Source organism: Eptesicus fuscus, chromosome 10 (assembly GCF_027574615.1).
Source record: "Eptesicus fuscus isolate TK198812 chromosome 10, DD_ASM_mEF_20220401, whole genome shotgun sequence".
NCBI lineage: Eukaryota > Metazoa > Chordata > Mammalia > Chiroptera > Vespertilionidae > Eptesicus > Eptesicus fuscus.
In genome coordinates, this window is record NC_072482.1 from 59525674 (window position 1) to 59544166 (window position 18493).

The 18493-nt window shown below is 47.1% G+C and overlaps 1 protein-coding gene across 1 annotated transcript in view; it reads left to right on the forward strand.

The window, feature by feature from the left end:
• SOBP (sine oculis binding protein homolog) overlaps positions 1 to 17604 on the forward strand; it is a 140511-nt gene extending 122907 nt beyond the window's left edge. The window contains exon 6 of the mRNA XM_054722094.1: positions 15288 to 17604. Coding sequence (XP_054578069.1) covers positions 15288 to 17264 — 1977 coding nt within the window. The 3' untranslated portion in view covers positions 17265 to 17604. The remainder of the gene's footprint in view (positions 1 to 15287) is intronic.
• The last annotated feature ends 889 nt before the right edge of the window (positions 17605 to 18493 follow it).

Consider the following 18493-nt stretch of genomic DNA (forward strand, 5'->3'; position numbering starts at 1 on the left):
AGGAGAAGTGTACTGGCTTGAGGGCACTGGGGAAGGCAGGGAGAGCTCCTAATGAGGTTTCTGTGTGCGCTCCTGTTTTTGAAATTTTATGCTGGAGCCTCATCACAGTGTGAGGTAACATCCAAGGAACTGCTCACATGCCCCCCTCATCCATTTCCTACCCCTGCTTCTGAAGATGGCTGCGCTCCCCACCCCGGAGATCTCCAGGGGCACCATGAAACTCTCCGACGCAGACGGACTTGGAGTCTTGCTCATTTAAAAAGTCGGTGTAACGGCCAGGCATGTGTGTGTTGAAAAGAGGTGGGGTGGTTTTGGTATAGGGCTGGGTTAGCGTCGCACTTGCTGTTACTGAACAGCAGACGTGTCTTCAGCTCCCAGCACAGTTGTCTGTCTCAGTGTGACTCCCGCTTACTGCATGTTGAGCTGCAGGAAGTCCAGCTGATGCAAATAGATTAATATTTAAAAAGTAATACAGGAGAATGAGGTTCCAAACGTGTAACGTTTAATTATTAAAAACCCGTAATGGAATTTGAATCCAAACTCACATCTCACTGGTGCACAGCAAAAAGCTCAATTAGCCAGCGAGCCTGCTCACGCCACGGCTCATGGTGACCATCACAGCACCCAGGCCACGTTCTCTTAAACTCTCTAGCAGCATAGATATGGGCAGCTTAGGTAGTGTTATGCTTTCTCATTAGACCAGTGGTCGGCAAACTCATTAGTCAACAGAGCCGGAGTTTGCCGACCACTGCATTAGACAATTGTTGCAACTCTTTTTTAGTCAAATTGATGGCTAAAGTGACTGTACATTGTTAACAGGACTTAGAAAGGAATTTGAGTTACTTCCAAGTGGTGGGACTTGGGAGAGTTAGGTTACCTGGTAGAAATCACAGTATTAGGATATTCATGCTACCACTGAGTTTATCGAGGCCGCCAAGTATGTGTTACAGGACGCAGGTGTCTGATTAGAAGGATTTACTCAGTCCAGGGATACTTAATCACTGGTTTTCCTTTGAGACCACAGTTCTCCTGGCCCTGTAGGACACAAGTGTCACTCGCTCTTGATAAGGGTGAATTTGCCCAGAGGCCTGAGGCAGAGAGCGGCCAAAGGAAGAGATAAAATGATTGGTGTGACTCGGAGTAGAATAAACCCACAAAGACCAACTGAAGCTATTTCAAAATCAGTGTGCCAGCAAGACTGGTTGAGGTAGCATCTCTTGAATTTATATTTTTATTCAGCATGGCAGATAAGGAGAGTCCTTTGTGTGTGAATATCAAACTATGGATATGCCATTGGTTGTGCGTTAAGAGTTTGCCCCTCCATGTGGTGGCTCGTTTCTCATGAGATGCTCACGAACTCATCTGTAAAGCAGAAGATGCAGTGGTGTGACCTAAAATGCTCTCGGCGGGCTCCGGGGTTTGGAAGGTCACACACTAGGTAACGGTATTTATGACATGCTGCCGGGCGCTCGGGCTGTGTGGGGTAACTGGAACTGAGAGGACAGAAATTGAGTTTGTAGTGACTGCAGAAGCTGAAACCACATGATGAAATGTAATAGGGTCTAGGGCTGGGTGAGCACAGGAAGCTGATGAGAGGTGAGGGGGGAGCTGTAGGGCTGAGGAAAGTGGTGCGAGGGGAAGAGTAACCTTGATTCCTGGCAGGACAGAGCCTACTAAGATGCAGAAGGGTAAATCGAATCACCTCCACCTTCCCTACAATTCGGTCAACAACCAGCAGCTGCATGTGGAACCCTTATCATGGGCAAGACTGTGCTGAGGTGTAGGAGTTCCAGGGGAGCCCTGGCGGCGTGCTGAGTGGTTAGTGCATCAGCCTGCACACTGAAAGGTCGCAGGTTCCATTCCCAGTCAAGGGCATGTACCTGGGTTACAGGATGGATGCCCGGCCCAGTCCAGGTATGTACGGGAGGTAACCAATCGACGTGTCTCTCTTGCATAGGTCTCTCTCTCTCTCTCTCTTTCTCTCTCTCTCTCTCTCCCACTTCCGCTCTCTCTAAAAATCAATGGGAAAAATATCCTCAGGTGAGGATTAACAAAAAACAAACAAAAGTTCCGTGGGACCCAGGCCTAGGTTCTCATCCAGATCATTAAAGTAACATTTTCCAAAGTGTTTTTCTACAGGATCCCACGAGAAGAGGGGCTCCGTATTTGGAAAGCTGAGGGAGTGCTGGGATAATGCAGTTAAACATGCTTCTTTCCTGCAGAGCTTCTCAGAGGCTTAAACATGGCAACGCGCCTTGAGAATCTCCAAAAGAAACGGGCTAGGCCGCATTTCCTAAGCGCATTGGCCCATGAGTCCTTTTCTCGGGGGCAGAACATTGGTGGGACGAGTGTTCTTCAGAACACCCTTTCGGCGATAGAGAGCTGGGTAGGCGCCGTCCTTGAGCAGGGGCAGTGCAGTGGGTTAGCAATGGGCAAGCCCTGATGTCTCGGCCACATTTCCTTTCTGGGGTGACCTTCAGAAGCAGTGCTGGTGTGGATAGGTGTATGTAAGAGGCCTGTCCTGGTGTCAGCTTCCTGCTTCTGAACCTGCAGAAAACACTGCTCCCAACCCTTGGGTGTCCAATGGCCCACCCCAGCCCTGGGCACCCCACACTGGTAGCAGGGTGCACAATAGGAATGTGTCCCAAGGGGCTTTTAACCATAGGGAAGAAGTATGGGGGATTATGCAGGACTTTGACGTCACTGTACCTTCCTAGATTTTCCTCCCCTCTCAATAGAGAGCAATACCTGGAAGGGTCGTGGTCAGAATTAAACCGGAGAAAGGGTATAAAGCTGGGTTAGATCCTTGGCTTTCCTAAACTTGTGGAGACTTGGTATAAAGCCGAAGGGAATACGCATCATGGAATAGCCTTTGCTGCCCATCGTCATGTAGCACAGGCGACTGTTCTGGCGGCAGAGAGGGTCCCACAGCGCTACCAACCAGGCAGCCGACTCTCTAATTGCCCCCAGGAGTAGGCATCATTGCCCCCTGCTTTAGCACATGGCCTTGTCAGGATTTGAAACTCCCTGCCTCTTGACTTCTACTCCTGCCCCTTCAGGCCCTTCTCCCCACTCTGCCTGGTGACCTCTGCTACCCCACAGCGTCTGCTTACTCCCTGTCCTCTGTGGTCCTCTGGCTTCATTCCACCACCACTACCCCCACCATGACTTAGTCTCTTGGAGTTACCTTGATTCCCAACTCCCCAAAGAAGAAACTGCTATTGGTTTGTTAAATGACTCTGTGCCCCGTGAGGCAGAGCCACACCAAGGTCTTGAGATGTCCTGGGGTCCAGGCAACCATGGCCAGGGAAGCAGCGGGGCGGTGGCCAGGGCAGGCTCGCAGCATCTGATGGGTTCTGTGCTGACACAAAGGTAGTTGTACACAGTTCTTCTCCTCCTCCTCTTTCTCCCCTTTTCTGTCCCTCCCACTTCTGCACATGCCAGTCTGGACCGGGGGCATGCCTTGATAAAGCAGCATCTACTCCACATGCCTGTTATTTCACTCTTAGGTACTGGACACTAGAAGAGAGGCCCCCCCCCCCTCATATTTAGATCACCCACCAGCTATGCCTTTCCTTCGTGTCTTTAGGCCCACTGCACAGGCTGTTTGATTAGGCTATTCTGTCACACACTTCTCTTCTCACCCAGTGGTATAGTTGGCCAGGTGGAAAGTGTACTTCCCCGTGTGTTTCCTTCTTCAGGGTAGAACAAATAATGATAAGGTTAGTTTCACAGAGGCTATGTGATGGGGCCTTTTACCCAAATACTGAGAATTGATATATAATTGTTGCTATTCTGAATTTACTTATCTCTAAAATAAGGTACGTTATCTGGCTGCCTTTTTTACAGATTTCTGGTGAGTGGTATTGTGATCACGTCTATTGAGCTATTTGAATTTACCGGAAGAAAGGAGTTATATAAGTAACAGGTGTCTTTAAATATATACAGGTTGTCTCGCTTCACACCATTTAGCACTTCAGACATTCAGCCTGGATGGGGAGATTGGGCTGGGCTGACCCAGGCTTTGCTTATGAGGATGAAGTTGTAAGAGGGATGCTCAGTGGAGAATCTAGCATTAGTGGACTGTTGGCTTTCAACCAGGTATTTATCACAGCGGGATGGCTAAATTCATAGAACAAAGATGGAAGAGAACCAGGCAAACCAGCAGTTCACAAACATGCAGGAAGCTTTTCAGAAACAAAGGAACCAACATGTAGATCCGAAATCAGAGGTAGTCCAGCATCTCCCCCCTAGATACTTAAGAAACTATCACCAAGTGGGCACTCTCACACAAGTTTTAATTAACGAAAAAGACAAGACAATAGGCAGCCTAAATTATTTCATTTCCCAAAGTTTGTGGCCCCAGCACTTGGGGCCTTTTAAATTTGCAATATTGTGCACCAGATGCCATAAATGTCACATTTGCACACAACTGAGCATGAAGGATTCCATTGGTGATTCTGGCCTGGGTGACTGGTGCTAGCCTGAAGCTGAGCCTAGGGCTAAAACACCCATGAGCTTAAGACCACAACCTGGCCTGCAAGCCTCCTCATTATTGCAATTATGTTGCTGTCAAACACTCCTCCACAAGCCATTAGGAACACAGTGGAGAATTTGGGGTCCAAGGTTTTGTTGATTTGGGTTTTATTTTTGTGGTATGCTTTTTACTTGGAAGTACACATCCTAGGAAAATTCATAGTAGTGGAATTTCTCTTTGTTTTTTATAGCTGAGATTTAATAGAAGAATAATGGGTAAATAAGAGTAGAGTGTAGGTGGACCAGTTGGCTGGTTTAAAAAAAAAATATCTGAATGTTATTTTTTATGTATTTATAATAATAAAATTAAAATATCTATATTTACATGACACTTTCTGTTTTTCAGAGGGCTTCCATTTTCACTATTTGTTTTGATCGTCACAATAGATCTTGAGGTTAGCAGAGGCTCCGGGGGCACAGACACAGGACCCCAGGTTGCAGGGTAGGCAAGACGTGGGTTTCTGCTCCCGAGCCCGCCTCTTTCCTCACCGAGCCAGGCTGCTTCCCAAGGAAAGAGCCGAAGCCCGGGCATCGGTTGGCAATCCGAAAGAATGTATTTAGAGATTTAAGGTTCTAATCAGGAAAACTTTAAGTTGTGAGGTGCGGAAGAGAGGCAAAAGCTGTTCAGTAAACTTGTAAAACTGGACACAGTGAAACAGCAGGTATGAGCCAGGGAGAGATGTGTATTGAAGACGGGGCCAGTCCTTCTCAAGAGTAAGCAAAGTCACGAGCAGGAATAAACGAATGGCTTCTGACATCCCCCTACCAGTGCAGGGAGAGGGAAGGGCCACGTTACCCTGGACTGTGGGCATAAAAAGATGAAGACAATCTCAGAGATACCACTGAGACTTGGAGGGGAAGTGATGCCTAGATAGACTAGAGCTAACATAGGAATTGAATATGAAACAACAGGCCCCACCAACTGCCGAGTAGGTGAGTACAATTCAGGAAAATATATCCTTGTATATATTTGTAGGCTCTAGAGTTTAGGGAAACCACATAATCATTTTCCAGGAACATGGGAAAACAATAGCTCCTATACAAGTTTGTTGTCAGAATTAACAGAGATAACTTAAGTGAAAGCTTCCGGCTTGGTGGATAACAGATATTCAGTATATCTTTGTTTCTAAAAAGCAAAGATCTACCAGCAGGATATGACTGTTAAAAATTACATCCTTTCTTGGGTGGCATGAATGGGGGGATAGTGTTCTGTGTGAGGGAGCGGGGAGTGCCCTGGACTCTGTGCCCGTCAGGCTGCTGCGCTCCACTCTGGGCTGCTCCCTTTAGGAGGGGCGTTACCAAGGTGAAGCACATGCCTGGGTAAAAGGCACGGGACAGACAGGACAGGAGGGCCCTGGGAACTTGTCCTCTAGGGAATGAGCCAAGGAACCGGAAATGTTTAAAAATAGCAATCCGGGGAAACTGTGATGGCTCTTTTCTAAGTATTTGAAAGGCTGAGATTTGGAAGAGGCATGGCCCTGTGCTGGGAGACCCTGGTGAACAGAACTACTGTCCGTGGGTGGAAGTGACAGGGATGTGGAGTTGCTAAATTTTCTAATAATCAAAGCTGTCCGGCAACAACATAGGCTGCACAGGGCTTTGCATTTACAGGGCAACCCACTTTAGAGGCCGCCAGAGAAGACAGGAGAAAGACCGCCATGGTGTGAATCACTCTTTGGCTGTGTGGATGGATTGGATGGTTCTCCCTGTCATAGGAAGAATGAATGCCGCCTGAAGACCATCTGTGGGTGAACGGAAACCCAAGCTCGCTGAAGGCGATAGGTTGTGCTTGCCTTTGATTCTGGAATCTCAAAATAAAGTTATTAGCAAATGTTAGTCAAACGTTTAATTCTATAGTTTTAAAGTAAAATGCAAAAAATAAAAAATAATAATAATCCTTGAGATCGTGAGGGCAGTATGGGCTTTGAAGCCAGACAGATCTAAGTTAGAGTCTGCATCTGCCATTGATTGTGTAGGTAATCTTGGGCAAGTTATTTAACCCATCTAAACCCCAGTTATCTCTATGATGAGGTACTTGTGGATATTAATGAAGTAATCCATATAACATGCTCAGCATGGTTACCAGTGTTGAAATAATGCTAGCTATTGTTGCTAGTATAATTTATTAGCACATCAAATTGGGGCTTCCATTAGGCACTACAATAAAAGCCATAGTTTTCGATGGAGTGTGCGGGAGAGATCTGAGGACTGGTCAGAGATGGGCGGAAGTGGGTCAGTCCTGGCCATCCACAGGCAGAAGCTGGTCCACCCAGGGAGCAGAGAAGTAAGCAAGAGGCTGTTAAAAGAGGACTGCATGAGGCATTGCAACTAAAGCCCTTAGCCAGGTGCCTGGTAGATTCCAAGCAATCCATATGTACGTAGTTGGTAAGTGAAAGAGAGGTCACCAGGAGCAGCTGCAAGCTTTCGAGAAGCAGTGGAGAGGGAGCAGAGAGGCTGTTAATGCTGCCCAGCCGTGCCCTGGACCCGGACCACCTGCACACACACCGCCTTAGTTATGGCATTTCAGAGGTGCTGCCCATCGCCGATGCCAAGGCAGGTGAGGAGGCTGGGAGGCAGATTCAGTAAAACCCCCGGGGGAAAAAGACTGCTTCAGGTGTCGCAGAGAATAACTGCAGTCCTTCCCAAAATTCCCATCACTGATACGTGACTAGTTGTGTTGTTTAACTAAAGCCACAGGTTTTGAATTATGATTTTTGACATTTTCTACAAAGTCTGCGTGAAGGAAGAAATGAATATGGTGAACAACTGCAGATAGAAGCCAGGCAACTAGCACACTTCACTTTTAACGCGTCAATTTGACGGGTCTCCCTTTCTACTCAAGTACAACCCATGGTCCCTCCCCTCAACTTGGTCAGGTAGAGAAAGACTCTTCTCGTCACAAATAATGGAATGTCAACCACTCAGGTGTGCATTTAGGAAACAGAGAGAATAGGGGTAAATGAGATCAAAGGTACATTTGAAAAGAAATCCAAATATATATTTTAAACACAAGGAGAGTTACAATGAACACGGTAACTACAAATCTGAAAAAAATTCAGGTGTGCATTTGAAAAACAGAGTCACAGTGTTGTATTAGAAGAACAAAGGGGAGTACAATATTGAGAGAGTAAAATATTGACTATTTCTTAGTTAAAAACTTAGTTGAATTTTAACCTTTAGAACAAGTCTGTTGATGGGGAGTGTGGCGTACTTCCGGGGGCAGGAGGTATATGCAAATTTCTCCCATGACTGTCAATAGACAGATTCTGAGTCTTTCCTGCACTGGGTCCCAGGCCAGTGACTTTCTGAGCACATCTCAGCACTCATTTTTGAATAAGTAAAAAACATTACAAATAGGAGCTCAGTTTTTCCCTAAGCTTCACTTTGAAGCAAAGATGATTAAATAAGAACAAAACAAAAATGTGCAGATGGTTAAATAAAAACAACAACAAAAAATAAGCTGTATGAATTCAGGTGATGTTTCTTAACTCATATCCCCGGTTCCTAGCCCAGTGCCTGACACATGGTGGGTCCTCAGTAAATGTTCACTTAGGAATGAATAAATTGGATTATGTGATGGCAGATTTCCAGAGCAGGTCATAGTTATAGTACCTGGAATTGATTAAGAAAGAAAAAAAAAGAGAGAGAAAATCGAGTGATGGGGCACGGCAATGGGAGGTTGGGAAGGATGTCGCTCTCTGCTTTTGCGTAGCATGCTGTCTATGTCTGCGATTACCTGCTGGTTATTTCTTCTGCACGTGTTTCCCGGCTGTCACTGTTGATGATTTCACGTCACAGCTGAGCACCTGAGGCTCAGAGTGATTAAGCGCCTGGCCCACCAGGAGCTGGAGGCTGAGGGAGTGGACTAGAATCCGGTTGGCGACCGCTGCTCCAAAGGTTTCCTTAAACCAGCGGTCGCCAACCTTTCGGACCTCACGGACCACCAGTGGTCCACGGTTGGCGACCGCTGAACTAGATGACCTCTGAGGTACCTCCAGGCCTGGATGTCATTGCTCTGAGATGTCTTGGGCCAGTGGTCGGCAAACTCATTAGTCAACAGAGCCAAATATCAACAGTACAACGATTGAAATTTCTTTTGAGAGCCACATTTTTTAAACTTAAACTTCTTCTAACGCCACTTCTTCAAAATAGACTCGCCCAGGCCGTGGTATTTTGTGGAAGAGCCACACTCAAGGGGCCAGAGAGCCGCATGTGGCTCGCGAGCCGCAGTTTGCCCACCACTGTCTTGGGCTATTTCTGTGTCCTCTCAGGGCCAAATAACTGGAAAACAGAGAGGCTGACATTTGGCACCAGGTAGACCAGATTTTCCAATGTTTGAGTTTTTCACTTTCCATCTGGATAACTTGTGCTAGGAAGAGGTAAGTTGTCTTTGTCCAGCTTAAAAGCAGAGAGTTTTGTGATGATATGCTAATGTTCTTAGGCAACCTAATACGTCAAACCAAAGGAAAAAATCACCTTCTGAATCATGTTTGGCTGTGAGGATGGGCCCGTGGTCACTGAAAATAGGCCAGGATTCCATGTTTGCTTTGGCTGTGGAAACAGAAACTTGGGTCAGTAATGAGCCGTTTGTCAGTGCTCACTGAGATCCAAAAACACCAAGTCCATCTCTGCTCTGCCTTTGCATGGCGCATGCGGAAGGGAAGGGTCTGCCCTGCTGACCTGGGCCAAGATTTCTGAAACCCAGCTCAAAACTTAGAAGCAGAACGTGAGTCACAGTATAAGGTTCCTACAGGGCAGTTTTCTTATGAGATTTTCAGTTCTGACAAAGGTGCTCATTAGCCTCTCCTTGAGTTCCCAATCCCATTTGAGGAGAGAGGAGAGAAAAAGAGAGACGCACAAACTACAAAGCAAAAATAAAATAAAATAAAAAGAAAGAAAGACACAAATAAGACCCTTAAAAAGAACGATGTAGCAAACATCATCATGTTGGAATCTAAGCCAGCAGAAAACTTATTTTGAAAATGAAATTTTCCATGAATTTGCTTTTTTTTTCCTTCTTAAAAAAGGACAATAGCCCTGGTGGTTCTAAATCCCTCTCCTGATTTCTGCATGGCTTCGCATATCTATAGTTAGGTCATCTTTTTCCTTCCTACACTCTCTAATCCAATTTTGCAAGGAAACTTGGAATGGTGGGCTTGGTTTCCCATCAGGTTTTGATGCACCCTCTCCCCTCCATGGAGGCTCCTCCTCCTCCACATTCTGCCATTCGGGGCTTGGGTCATCCTGCCTTCAAGGTGTGTGACAGATCCAGTGGCTCTGCCATGCAATGAGTCAAGCAGATCGTTCATCAGCTCTATTTTTTAATAAAACATGAGTAGCACAGTTTATGGCTTCCACTATTCAAACAGCAGTTGAGCCTAAGAGGAATTATTCATTTTAATGGTTCTAACACTCATTTCCAAGCAGCGGTGCTGTTTTATCAGGCTTTGCCTGAATTAGAGATTGACTGGCTTTGGAAAAAGAAGATGGCTCAGCAGGAGTTGAATAGAGCGTTCTCAGGCAGCTGGACATGGTTCCTTGTCACTGCAGACAGCCCCTCTGTTATCTCTGGGAAAGTTTCCTAGGAGGTGGGGTGGGCGGCTGGTGTCTGCGAGGTGCCGCGTGTACTTGCCCAGAGGGAAGCATGCACCATTCTGTCTCAAAGCAGCGCAGGTTCATAGGAAAGCTGTGGATGAAGATTTGCCTTTTCCTCCTCACACTGCCATAGAGACATCCTTCCATTAAATTAAAATGAACTTAAACATATGGGATGTTCCTGGGACATCAGCAACCATGAGAGAAACAGGCTAAGGACTGAAAGAATGCACTCTAAATGCCTGACACACAAGCAGGACCTGTTACCACTATTAGCTCCATTCACAGAGGAAGCAACTGACGCTGAGCTTTCCGTAAGATTTCACTGCTAGTAAATAAACAATGGAGTCCGGATTCAAACCCACATCTTCTGGTTCCAAATCCCACGTGATTTCCATGGCATCCTTTGCCACCCAAGTGCCCTGATGGAGGTAGTGTCTAAATGCAAAGGAACAGTTGATGGTGGGGCCATGGGACTCCAGGGTCAAATTAGAAGCAAGTGTTCAGGTGGGGTCAGTCTGAGGCCCTCAACTCACTTAAGGTGACTACAGCTGTGGGCTCAAATCCTTCAAAGCACTGACCACCCTCACCCATGTCTCCATCCTCCTTTGCTTCACCCTTGGGTGAACTCATGATTTTTGAACTGGCCTGGAGTGAGGATCAATGCCACATTTAACAGGCCAAGATCAAAGGAACCAGCATCTTTAAGAAAATTTTTGTTTGTTTGTTTTGTTTAAAGTATTACATAAGTCTTCTTTTTCCCCCATTGACCTCTCCCTGGCTGCCTCCACTCCCCAGCACATGCCCTCACCCCCCTACTGTCCGTGTCCATTGGTTATGCTCATACGTATGCATACAAGTCTTTTGGTTGATCTCTTACCCCCTCACCCCCTGCCTTCTCTCATAGGTTGGACTGTCTGGAACCAGCATCTTATTGCAAGTTACAATTTTGCTTAAGGAGCTACAGCTTCTGAGCTGTTACCTGGGCCCTATATTTGTGGAAAGTCAGGAGCATGTGAAGGTTTTGTTTTGTTTTTTGAAATTGTTGATGGCATTCAAAGGATTATTAATGTCTTCTTACTATTCCATTGCTGAAAATGTCTTTGCCTAGGTAAGAAAGATTTCAGCAAAGGGGTTTCTTAATGAAATAGTGCCTGATGCCAGATTACCACTCAGAAGACAGTGCTGGGTTCCATTAAAGAATGAACTTCACTCTCACAGCTGACAGCTGATTAATGTGCTAATTAGGAACCCTGGCCCCCTCCCCCAGCCACCCAAATCTTCTCTCAAGCCCAGCAGAATGTATATATTGTGCCCATGTGGGTAACCTTATGGCATACTTTGGCTTTGACTTCGGACGTGTATATAAAAATAACATGAATAGCTTTCTTTCTTTCCAGGGGAAATACAAGATGGAAAGAGTTATAGGAACCAGAAGTCCTGCCTTTCAGTTTCCTTGCATTGAGAGCAAGTGATATTTCTGCTGAGGCGGTGTCTTTGGAGCAGTTTAGCGGTGTAGGTTGCCACACATTTATTTCACAGGAAAGGAGTGAATCCATCAGGCCACTGAGCTTATAAGTACTACCCTGGCAGCCAGCCACCAAAATATAAATAGTCTAAATGGACTAGAGGAAATGTTCATTCTGTTGTTTAGAATTGGACACATCCCAGGAAGGTGAATGTAATCTTTGTGAGGACTGCTGTTATGGGGTTGAATGGAATACCCATTTGTTTATCTCCTTTGTGATCTTTTTGTCGTCCTGGTGATACATTATGTATCTGTGATCCGAAGCATTTCAGCTGTCTCGCTCAGTGGCCTTGCATGAGCTGATTGTTCGGTCCCCAGATTGCCATCGTTAAACAGCTTCAGCCTCAGCTCTGTCCAATCTGGGACCTGTTAGGGAGAGAGTGGAACCGAAGCGGCCAGATTCCAACAGAAACAAAGCCGGCGTGGAATTAGCGGAAACCATCCCAGAGCCCAGGGAGTGGAGCTCTGCACTTCTTAATCTTTATCTCTTAAAATATCTGAAAGATTTTTGGTACTTCTTGACATAATGAGGAAAAAATGCCTTACAACGTTAAAAAAAAAAAAAAAAAAGCCATCTGTGGAAAAAGGAGGGAAGGGTACCTCGTAACACCACAATTCAGACAACCCTAGTTCTTGAGACACATGCCTTGTATTCCATGGGTATGCAAATGTTATTTTATTAAAGAGAGAGATCTACAGTATGTATTTCCACCTAACTACCACATCTTAAGTAATCAGCTCAGGCTCTTATGATGAAATCTTTAATTACTAGAAGTGTGCCATTAGTTAGATGTCGAATGAATAATGGTACTGCGTTTTATTGCCTCACATGATATAGCCATTTGTGCCATAAATTCATTGACCTCATCTTAAATGATGTGTCCTGTTAGACAGACTTGATTCATTATTTCTTAAGTGACAATTTTTTTCTCTAATAATTTTTTGCTTCCTCAGAAAGATAGTTTTTTTGTATTTTTAGATCGGTGTTCTGAATGGAAATGTAATAAGGATACGCACACATTCACACTCACATTACCCAAAACGAGATAGTCATAAACTGTCTGTCACACTATTACCTAAATACTTTGTGATGTCGCAGAAAATCAAGGAGCTAAGTATTAGGCCTTTTCATTAACTGGAAAGTTTGATGAAACAGAATTTTGCTTGGAAACTTGATGTCTGTAGTAAATCGTGTTATAGTGGAGACTACCTATTTGATATTTGGGGTAGATGTATGAGCATTTCTTACTCATCAATGAATTATTGAAAGTAAAGGAAATGATGGGAGAACATTTAAGTTATATTTAGATTATTTTCTGTGACTCCACTTGAAAATATTTATTTGGCTTGAGGAAACAGAGGAATCCTCTGCAGGCAAATAATCCAATCTGGCAATTTAAGAACCAATTAAGGATTTCAGAAAACTCTTTCCCCTTATGGTTAAAAAAGAAGATCCAAAAGAAATATGTCAGAAATTTTGGCATATAATTTCAATTAGTTTAATTCATTGATGATATTTTTTAGTCATGATTAAAGAAGTCATATTTGATCCTTCACTTTAAGCTTATAAATTGGTATTGTAGGCTTTTGATGGATGCCTAAAATTGGCTTTATTTCATATTGGAATTTAAATGTCATATCACTATACATTAACTTTATAAAAATATCAGATCTTAAAAATAATAATGTACATGTGTAAAGTTTTCACTATAGCTTATTTAATCTTCTCCTAGATGATAATTTTGAGAGTCTGCCAGATTCTGTGTGTCTTCTCATCAGAGGCAATTGTGTATTTATGTGTAAACTAGACATCTCAACTATGATTTTCTTAAAAGTTCCCTTAATTCTGGAGAAAACTGAAACACTGTAGTGAGACATGGGAGTATATTAACATTGAAATTATTTGTTGTTGGCAACAAGTATTTTGAAAGAGTAATTCGATATGAGGCCAAACAAAAAAACTAATTTGTGCCAATAAGTATTTCTTATTCAGCCTCACACTGTGAAGTATATTACCTGCAAATATCAGTGGGGGGGGGAAAGTAAGAAGAAAAAGAGTGAATTTCCACTTACATACCCACATCTGCCGTGAGTGTGTGCACCCACAATCACACACTAGCATGCCACCACTGTTTACAGTCAAGGAAAGCTGAGAGTTAAATGAGATGAGTAATCAAATGCTCAGCATATGTTGTTTTTGCATTGTTGATGTGACCAATCATTACTGAAATGTATTATCTTTTAATGCTATTAATTTATCATAGTTAAAACAACAACAACAACAAGGGAACAGCAGAGATCTTCCTCAACAAAAGCAGGGTCCGATTTAGAACAATATTGGAACCAGGGCTTCAGTGAGGAGAGACTCAATTCAATGGACTCACCATTGCACTGCATTTCAGAATGCTGCTGCTGCTGTGTGGATTGATTGGGTGCTCAGAAAACAATTTAAAAAAATAAAGAACAAGAGAAAGAAAAAAATTGTGTGTGTAATGTTCAGTCAAAAAAGTAAGGCACTGAAAGAACTATTGAAAATTTTGACATCTGTTTATCTGTTTATAGCTATGGCAAGATTACTCATATTAATTCTTGTTTAAAATGCCATATGAAGGGAAGACATTTGTGCAAACAAGAGTCATATTTGAATTGTAGATCATGCCTTCACCATCTGTGAGAGCTGATGGTGTTGCAAAATTAATGTGTTAATGAAATCACAATAATTTCTCCAAAGTAATGGGTTCTGAAGCCGAGAATGACTATTTTTTGAACTTTGATGTCTAGTGATTTCCAATTGGGAAAAGCTCTCAGCCTTTAATTCGTTCTGCAGCCCAACTTTAAAATAAATTTGGTGATGCCTTTCTTTTGCCAGGAGTAGATTTGAAGAGGGGAAAAAGCCATAACAACTTTGGAAAACGTTCTCTGGTGTTTGAAAAGTTGTTAAATAAGATTGCATGCCAAGAAATGTCACCAAAAATTCTGACTACTGAGAGAGAGTGGGCAAACAGCTCAAAAAATAATTCTAGCTTGCTGCAACATCACAGGTTGGGAAGAGCTAAACCTCACACAGACTTCATGACTAATTCCAAGTTTCCCCTTGGAAGGCAGACATAATGATGCTGGGCGCTTGTGTTATTGGTTAACACAGCGCACCCTTTCCAACTGCATTATCGAGCACAGTCAATAGTGCAAAGTGACTTTGCATGAGCAGAATGTTAAGGGGCTATCTATTTCAAAGCCCACGGAACGTTCTGGAGAATCCTTCTCTCCAAAACTATTAAATTTGCATTTACAATGAGCGTCTTTGACAAGTGAAAATGTGTGGGCAGGTATATGTATTCCTTTTTTGTCAGATCCACCTTAAAGGGAAAAACACATTTTTTTTAAAAAAATAGGATATGGTGATAATTGCTATTCTGACCGAGTTAATATTAATAAAGCAATTCTGGCTTCCAGGGAGAAATCACTTTACAGACTCTTAAAGAATTGTCCCTTTTGGAAGGAAACCCTTTCAGCCTGTTTGTTTGAAAAATTGGGATAAAGTTTGAAAGAACCTGTACGGGAAACATGAAACGCCATCTACCCAAGGGCATTGCTTATCTTACTTTTTCTTTCTATTGCTGTGTTGTAGGTATGTGACTGGTGTAAGCACATCAGACACACAAAAGAATATCTGGATTTTGGGGACGGGGAAAGAAGGCTTCAGTTCTGCAGTGCAAAATGTCTCAATCAGTACAAAATGGACATTTTCTACAAAGAGACACAGGCCAATCTCCCAGCTGGGCTGTGCAGCACGTTACACCCTCCCCTGGAAAATAAAGCAGAAGGCGCCGGAGTGCAGCTGCTCACGCCAGACTCTTGGAATATTCCTCTAACAGATGCTCGGAGGAAGGCCCCCTCCCCGGTGGCTGCAGCTGGCCAAAGCCAGGGCCCGGGCCCATCCGCGTCCACCACCGTCTCTCCATCTGACACTGCCAACTGCTCTGTCACTAAGATCCCCACGCCAGTGCCCAAGTCCATGCCCATCAGCGAGACTGCCAGCCTCCCTCCCGTCTCCGTCCAGCCGCCTGCTAGCATCGGGCCTCCCCTGGGCGTCCCGCCCCGCAGCCCTCCCATGGTGATGACCAACCGCGGCCCCGTGCCGCTGCCCATCTTCATGGAACAGCAGATCATGCAGCAGATCCGCCCGCCCTTCATTCGCGGGCCGCCGCACCACGCCTCCAACCCCAACAGCCCTCTGTCCAACCCCATGCTCCCCGGCATCGGGCCCCCGCCCGGCGGCCCCAGGAACCTGGGCCCCACTTCCAGTCCCATGCATCGGCCCATGCTGTCGCCCCACATCCACCCCCCGAGCACCCCTACCATGCCCGGGAACCCCCCGGGCCTGCTGCCCCCGCCGCCCCCGGGCGCGCCCTTGCCCAGTCTCCCCTTCCCGCCGGTGAGCATGATGCCCAACGGCCCGATGCCCGTGCCCCAGATGATGAACTTCGGGCTGCCGTCGCTGGCCCCGCTGGTGCCACCCCCCACCTTGCTCGTGCCATACCCCGTGATCGTGCCCCTGCCCGTGCCCATCCCCATCCCTATCCCCATCCCTCACGTCAATGATTCCAAGCCCCCCAATGGGTTTTCCAGCAACGGGGAGAACTTCATTCCGAGCGCCCCTGGCGACTCCTCGGCGGCAGGAGGCAAGCCAGGCGGACGCTCCCTGTCCCCCCGGGACTCCAAGCAGGGCTCGTCCAAGCCCGCGGACTCGCCGCCCGGCTGCTCGGGCCAGGCCCTCAGCCTGGCGCCCGCGCCCGCGGAGCACGGCCGGGCCGAGGTGGTGGACCTGACGCGGCGCGCGGGCAGCCCCTCGGGCGCGGGCGCGGGCGCGGGCGGCCCGCTCGGCTTCCCCGGCGGCGGCGTGCTGCAGGGCCCGCAGGACGGCGTCATCGACCTGACCGTGGGCCACCGGGCGCGGCTGCACAACGTGATCCACCGCGCGCTGCACGCGCACGTCAAGGCGGAGCGCGAGCCGGGCGCCGCGGAGCGCAGCCGGACCTGCGGCGGCTGCCGGGACGGCCACTGCAGCCCCCCCGCCGCCGGCGACCCGGGCCCGGGCGCCCCCGCGGGCCCCGAGGCGGCCGCGGCCTGCAACGTCATCGTGAACGGCACGCGCGCCGCCGCCGCCGCCGCCGCCGCCGCCGAGGGGGCCAAGAGCGCGGAGCCGCCCCCGGAGCAGCCCCCGCCGCCGCTGCCCGCGCCCCCCAAGAAGCTGCTGTCTCCCGAGGAGCCCGCGGTGAGCGAGCTGGAGTCCGTCAAGGAGAACAACTGTGCTTCCAACTGCCACCTGGACGGGGAGGCGGCCAAAAAGCTGATGGGAGAGGAGGCCCTGGCGGGGGGCGACAAGTCAGACCCGAACCTTAACAACCCCGCGGACGAGGACCACGCGTACGCTCTGCGGATGCTGCCCAAGACGGGCTGCGTGATCCAGCCGGTGCCAAAACCCGCGGAGAAGACGGCCATGGCGCCCTGCATCATCTCCTCGCCCCTGCTCGGCGCCGGGCCCGAGGACCTGGAGCCTCCGCTCAAAAGGAGGTGCCTCCGAATTAGAAATCAGAATAAGTAAAAGGTTTGTATGTGCCCCAGGCACTCCTCCGCCCGAGCCGGGGCGCCTCTCCTTCTTTCTTACAAGGCAGAGGCCAGGGAGTTGCGTGGATAATCGTGATTTTACCTTTACGTGTTGTACAATACAGCTGGTGTCGTCACTCACGGTCATCGTTTTTGGTCCAACATCATTCCCATTTTACAGCTGACAAAACTGAGTCACAGCCTGTAAGTGCCATGCCTGAGGCCACTTACTGAATGGTAAAACCCAGGCTTGAACCTAACTTGAAACGCTATCTCCTTCATTACACCTTTATTATGCTCTGTAATGATTCACCGTATTGGAAAAGGAGGATGTGGGGAGGAAGGAGAGATTTCTTGGGGCAGGTAAATAAATGTTCAGTCATGAGATTGGCAGGGCTGTGATACAAGGTAAGCTGGGCCACTTCCTGGAGCTGGTATACACATGGGCAGAATGTCCCAACTCACCAAATTTTCTCAATCACCGCGGTATTCCATTTGCAAGATGAGAATTAAAAAACTACCTTTCTTACATGCTTATGCCAACGGAACCCAAGCCACTAAGTGCCCTTTGCCTGGCAGGGTGTTGGAGTCGTGGCTCATAGCTCCCGTTCATGGGATCTCTTCCTTCTTTTGTCCCCAACCACCATTCCCTAGGGCAGGCGTCAAGCATCACTGATCAGCTTTGCTTTTTCCTGATTTGGGGCTCAGCAGCTCCGCCGTGGACTGCTCAACCCTGCAGACAGTAGGAGGCTTTGACGGAGGAAAGGGCCACGTTGCTGGAGTGGATGAGAGTGCATGCCTCTGACCTCAGCGGGGAATCCTGCTGAAGCCAAGTGAGCCATTGATAAGGAGTCCAGAATGTCAGGAAGGGGAAGGGGAACTCACATGGGTGCTATGCCCCCAAGTAGCCAGGTGTGGCCTGCTTTGATCCTCCTGCCCATCCTGGTGGGACAGGCATCATTGCTCTTACCAAGGAGGAAGATGAGGCTTGGCGGTGCCACGGGCATTCAGTTGAGGTTTATTAACTGTTTATGGAGAGGAAAGGAAGGGAAATGAACATTCACTGAGCACCACACTTGTGCAGAGCTCCTTCCAGGAACTGGGGAGATAGGTGAAGTTGATGCAGTGCCTGCCCTTCAGGCATTTACAGGGGGTGGGAGTGAAAGCCCGGGCAGGAGGAGGCCTGGGGAGGGGAAGTGGAGTGCACAGGGAGAGCAATCGCTCACG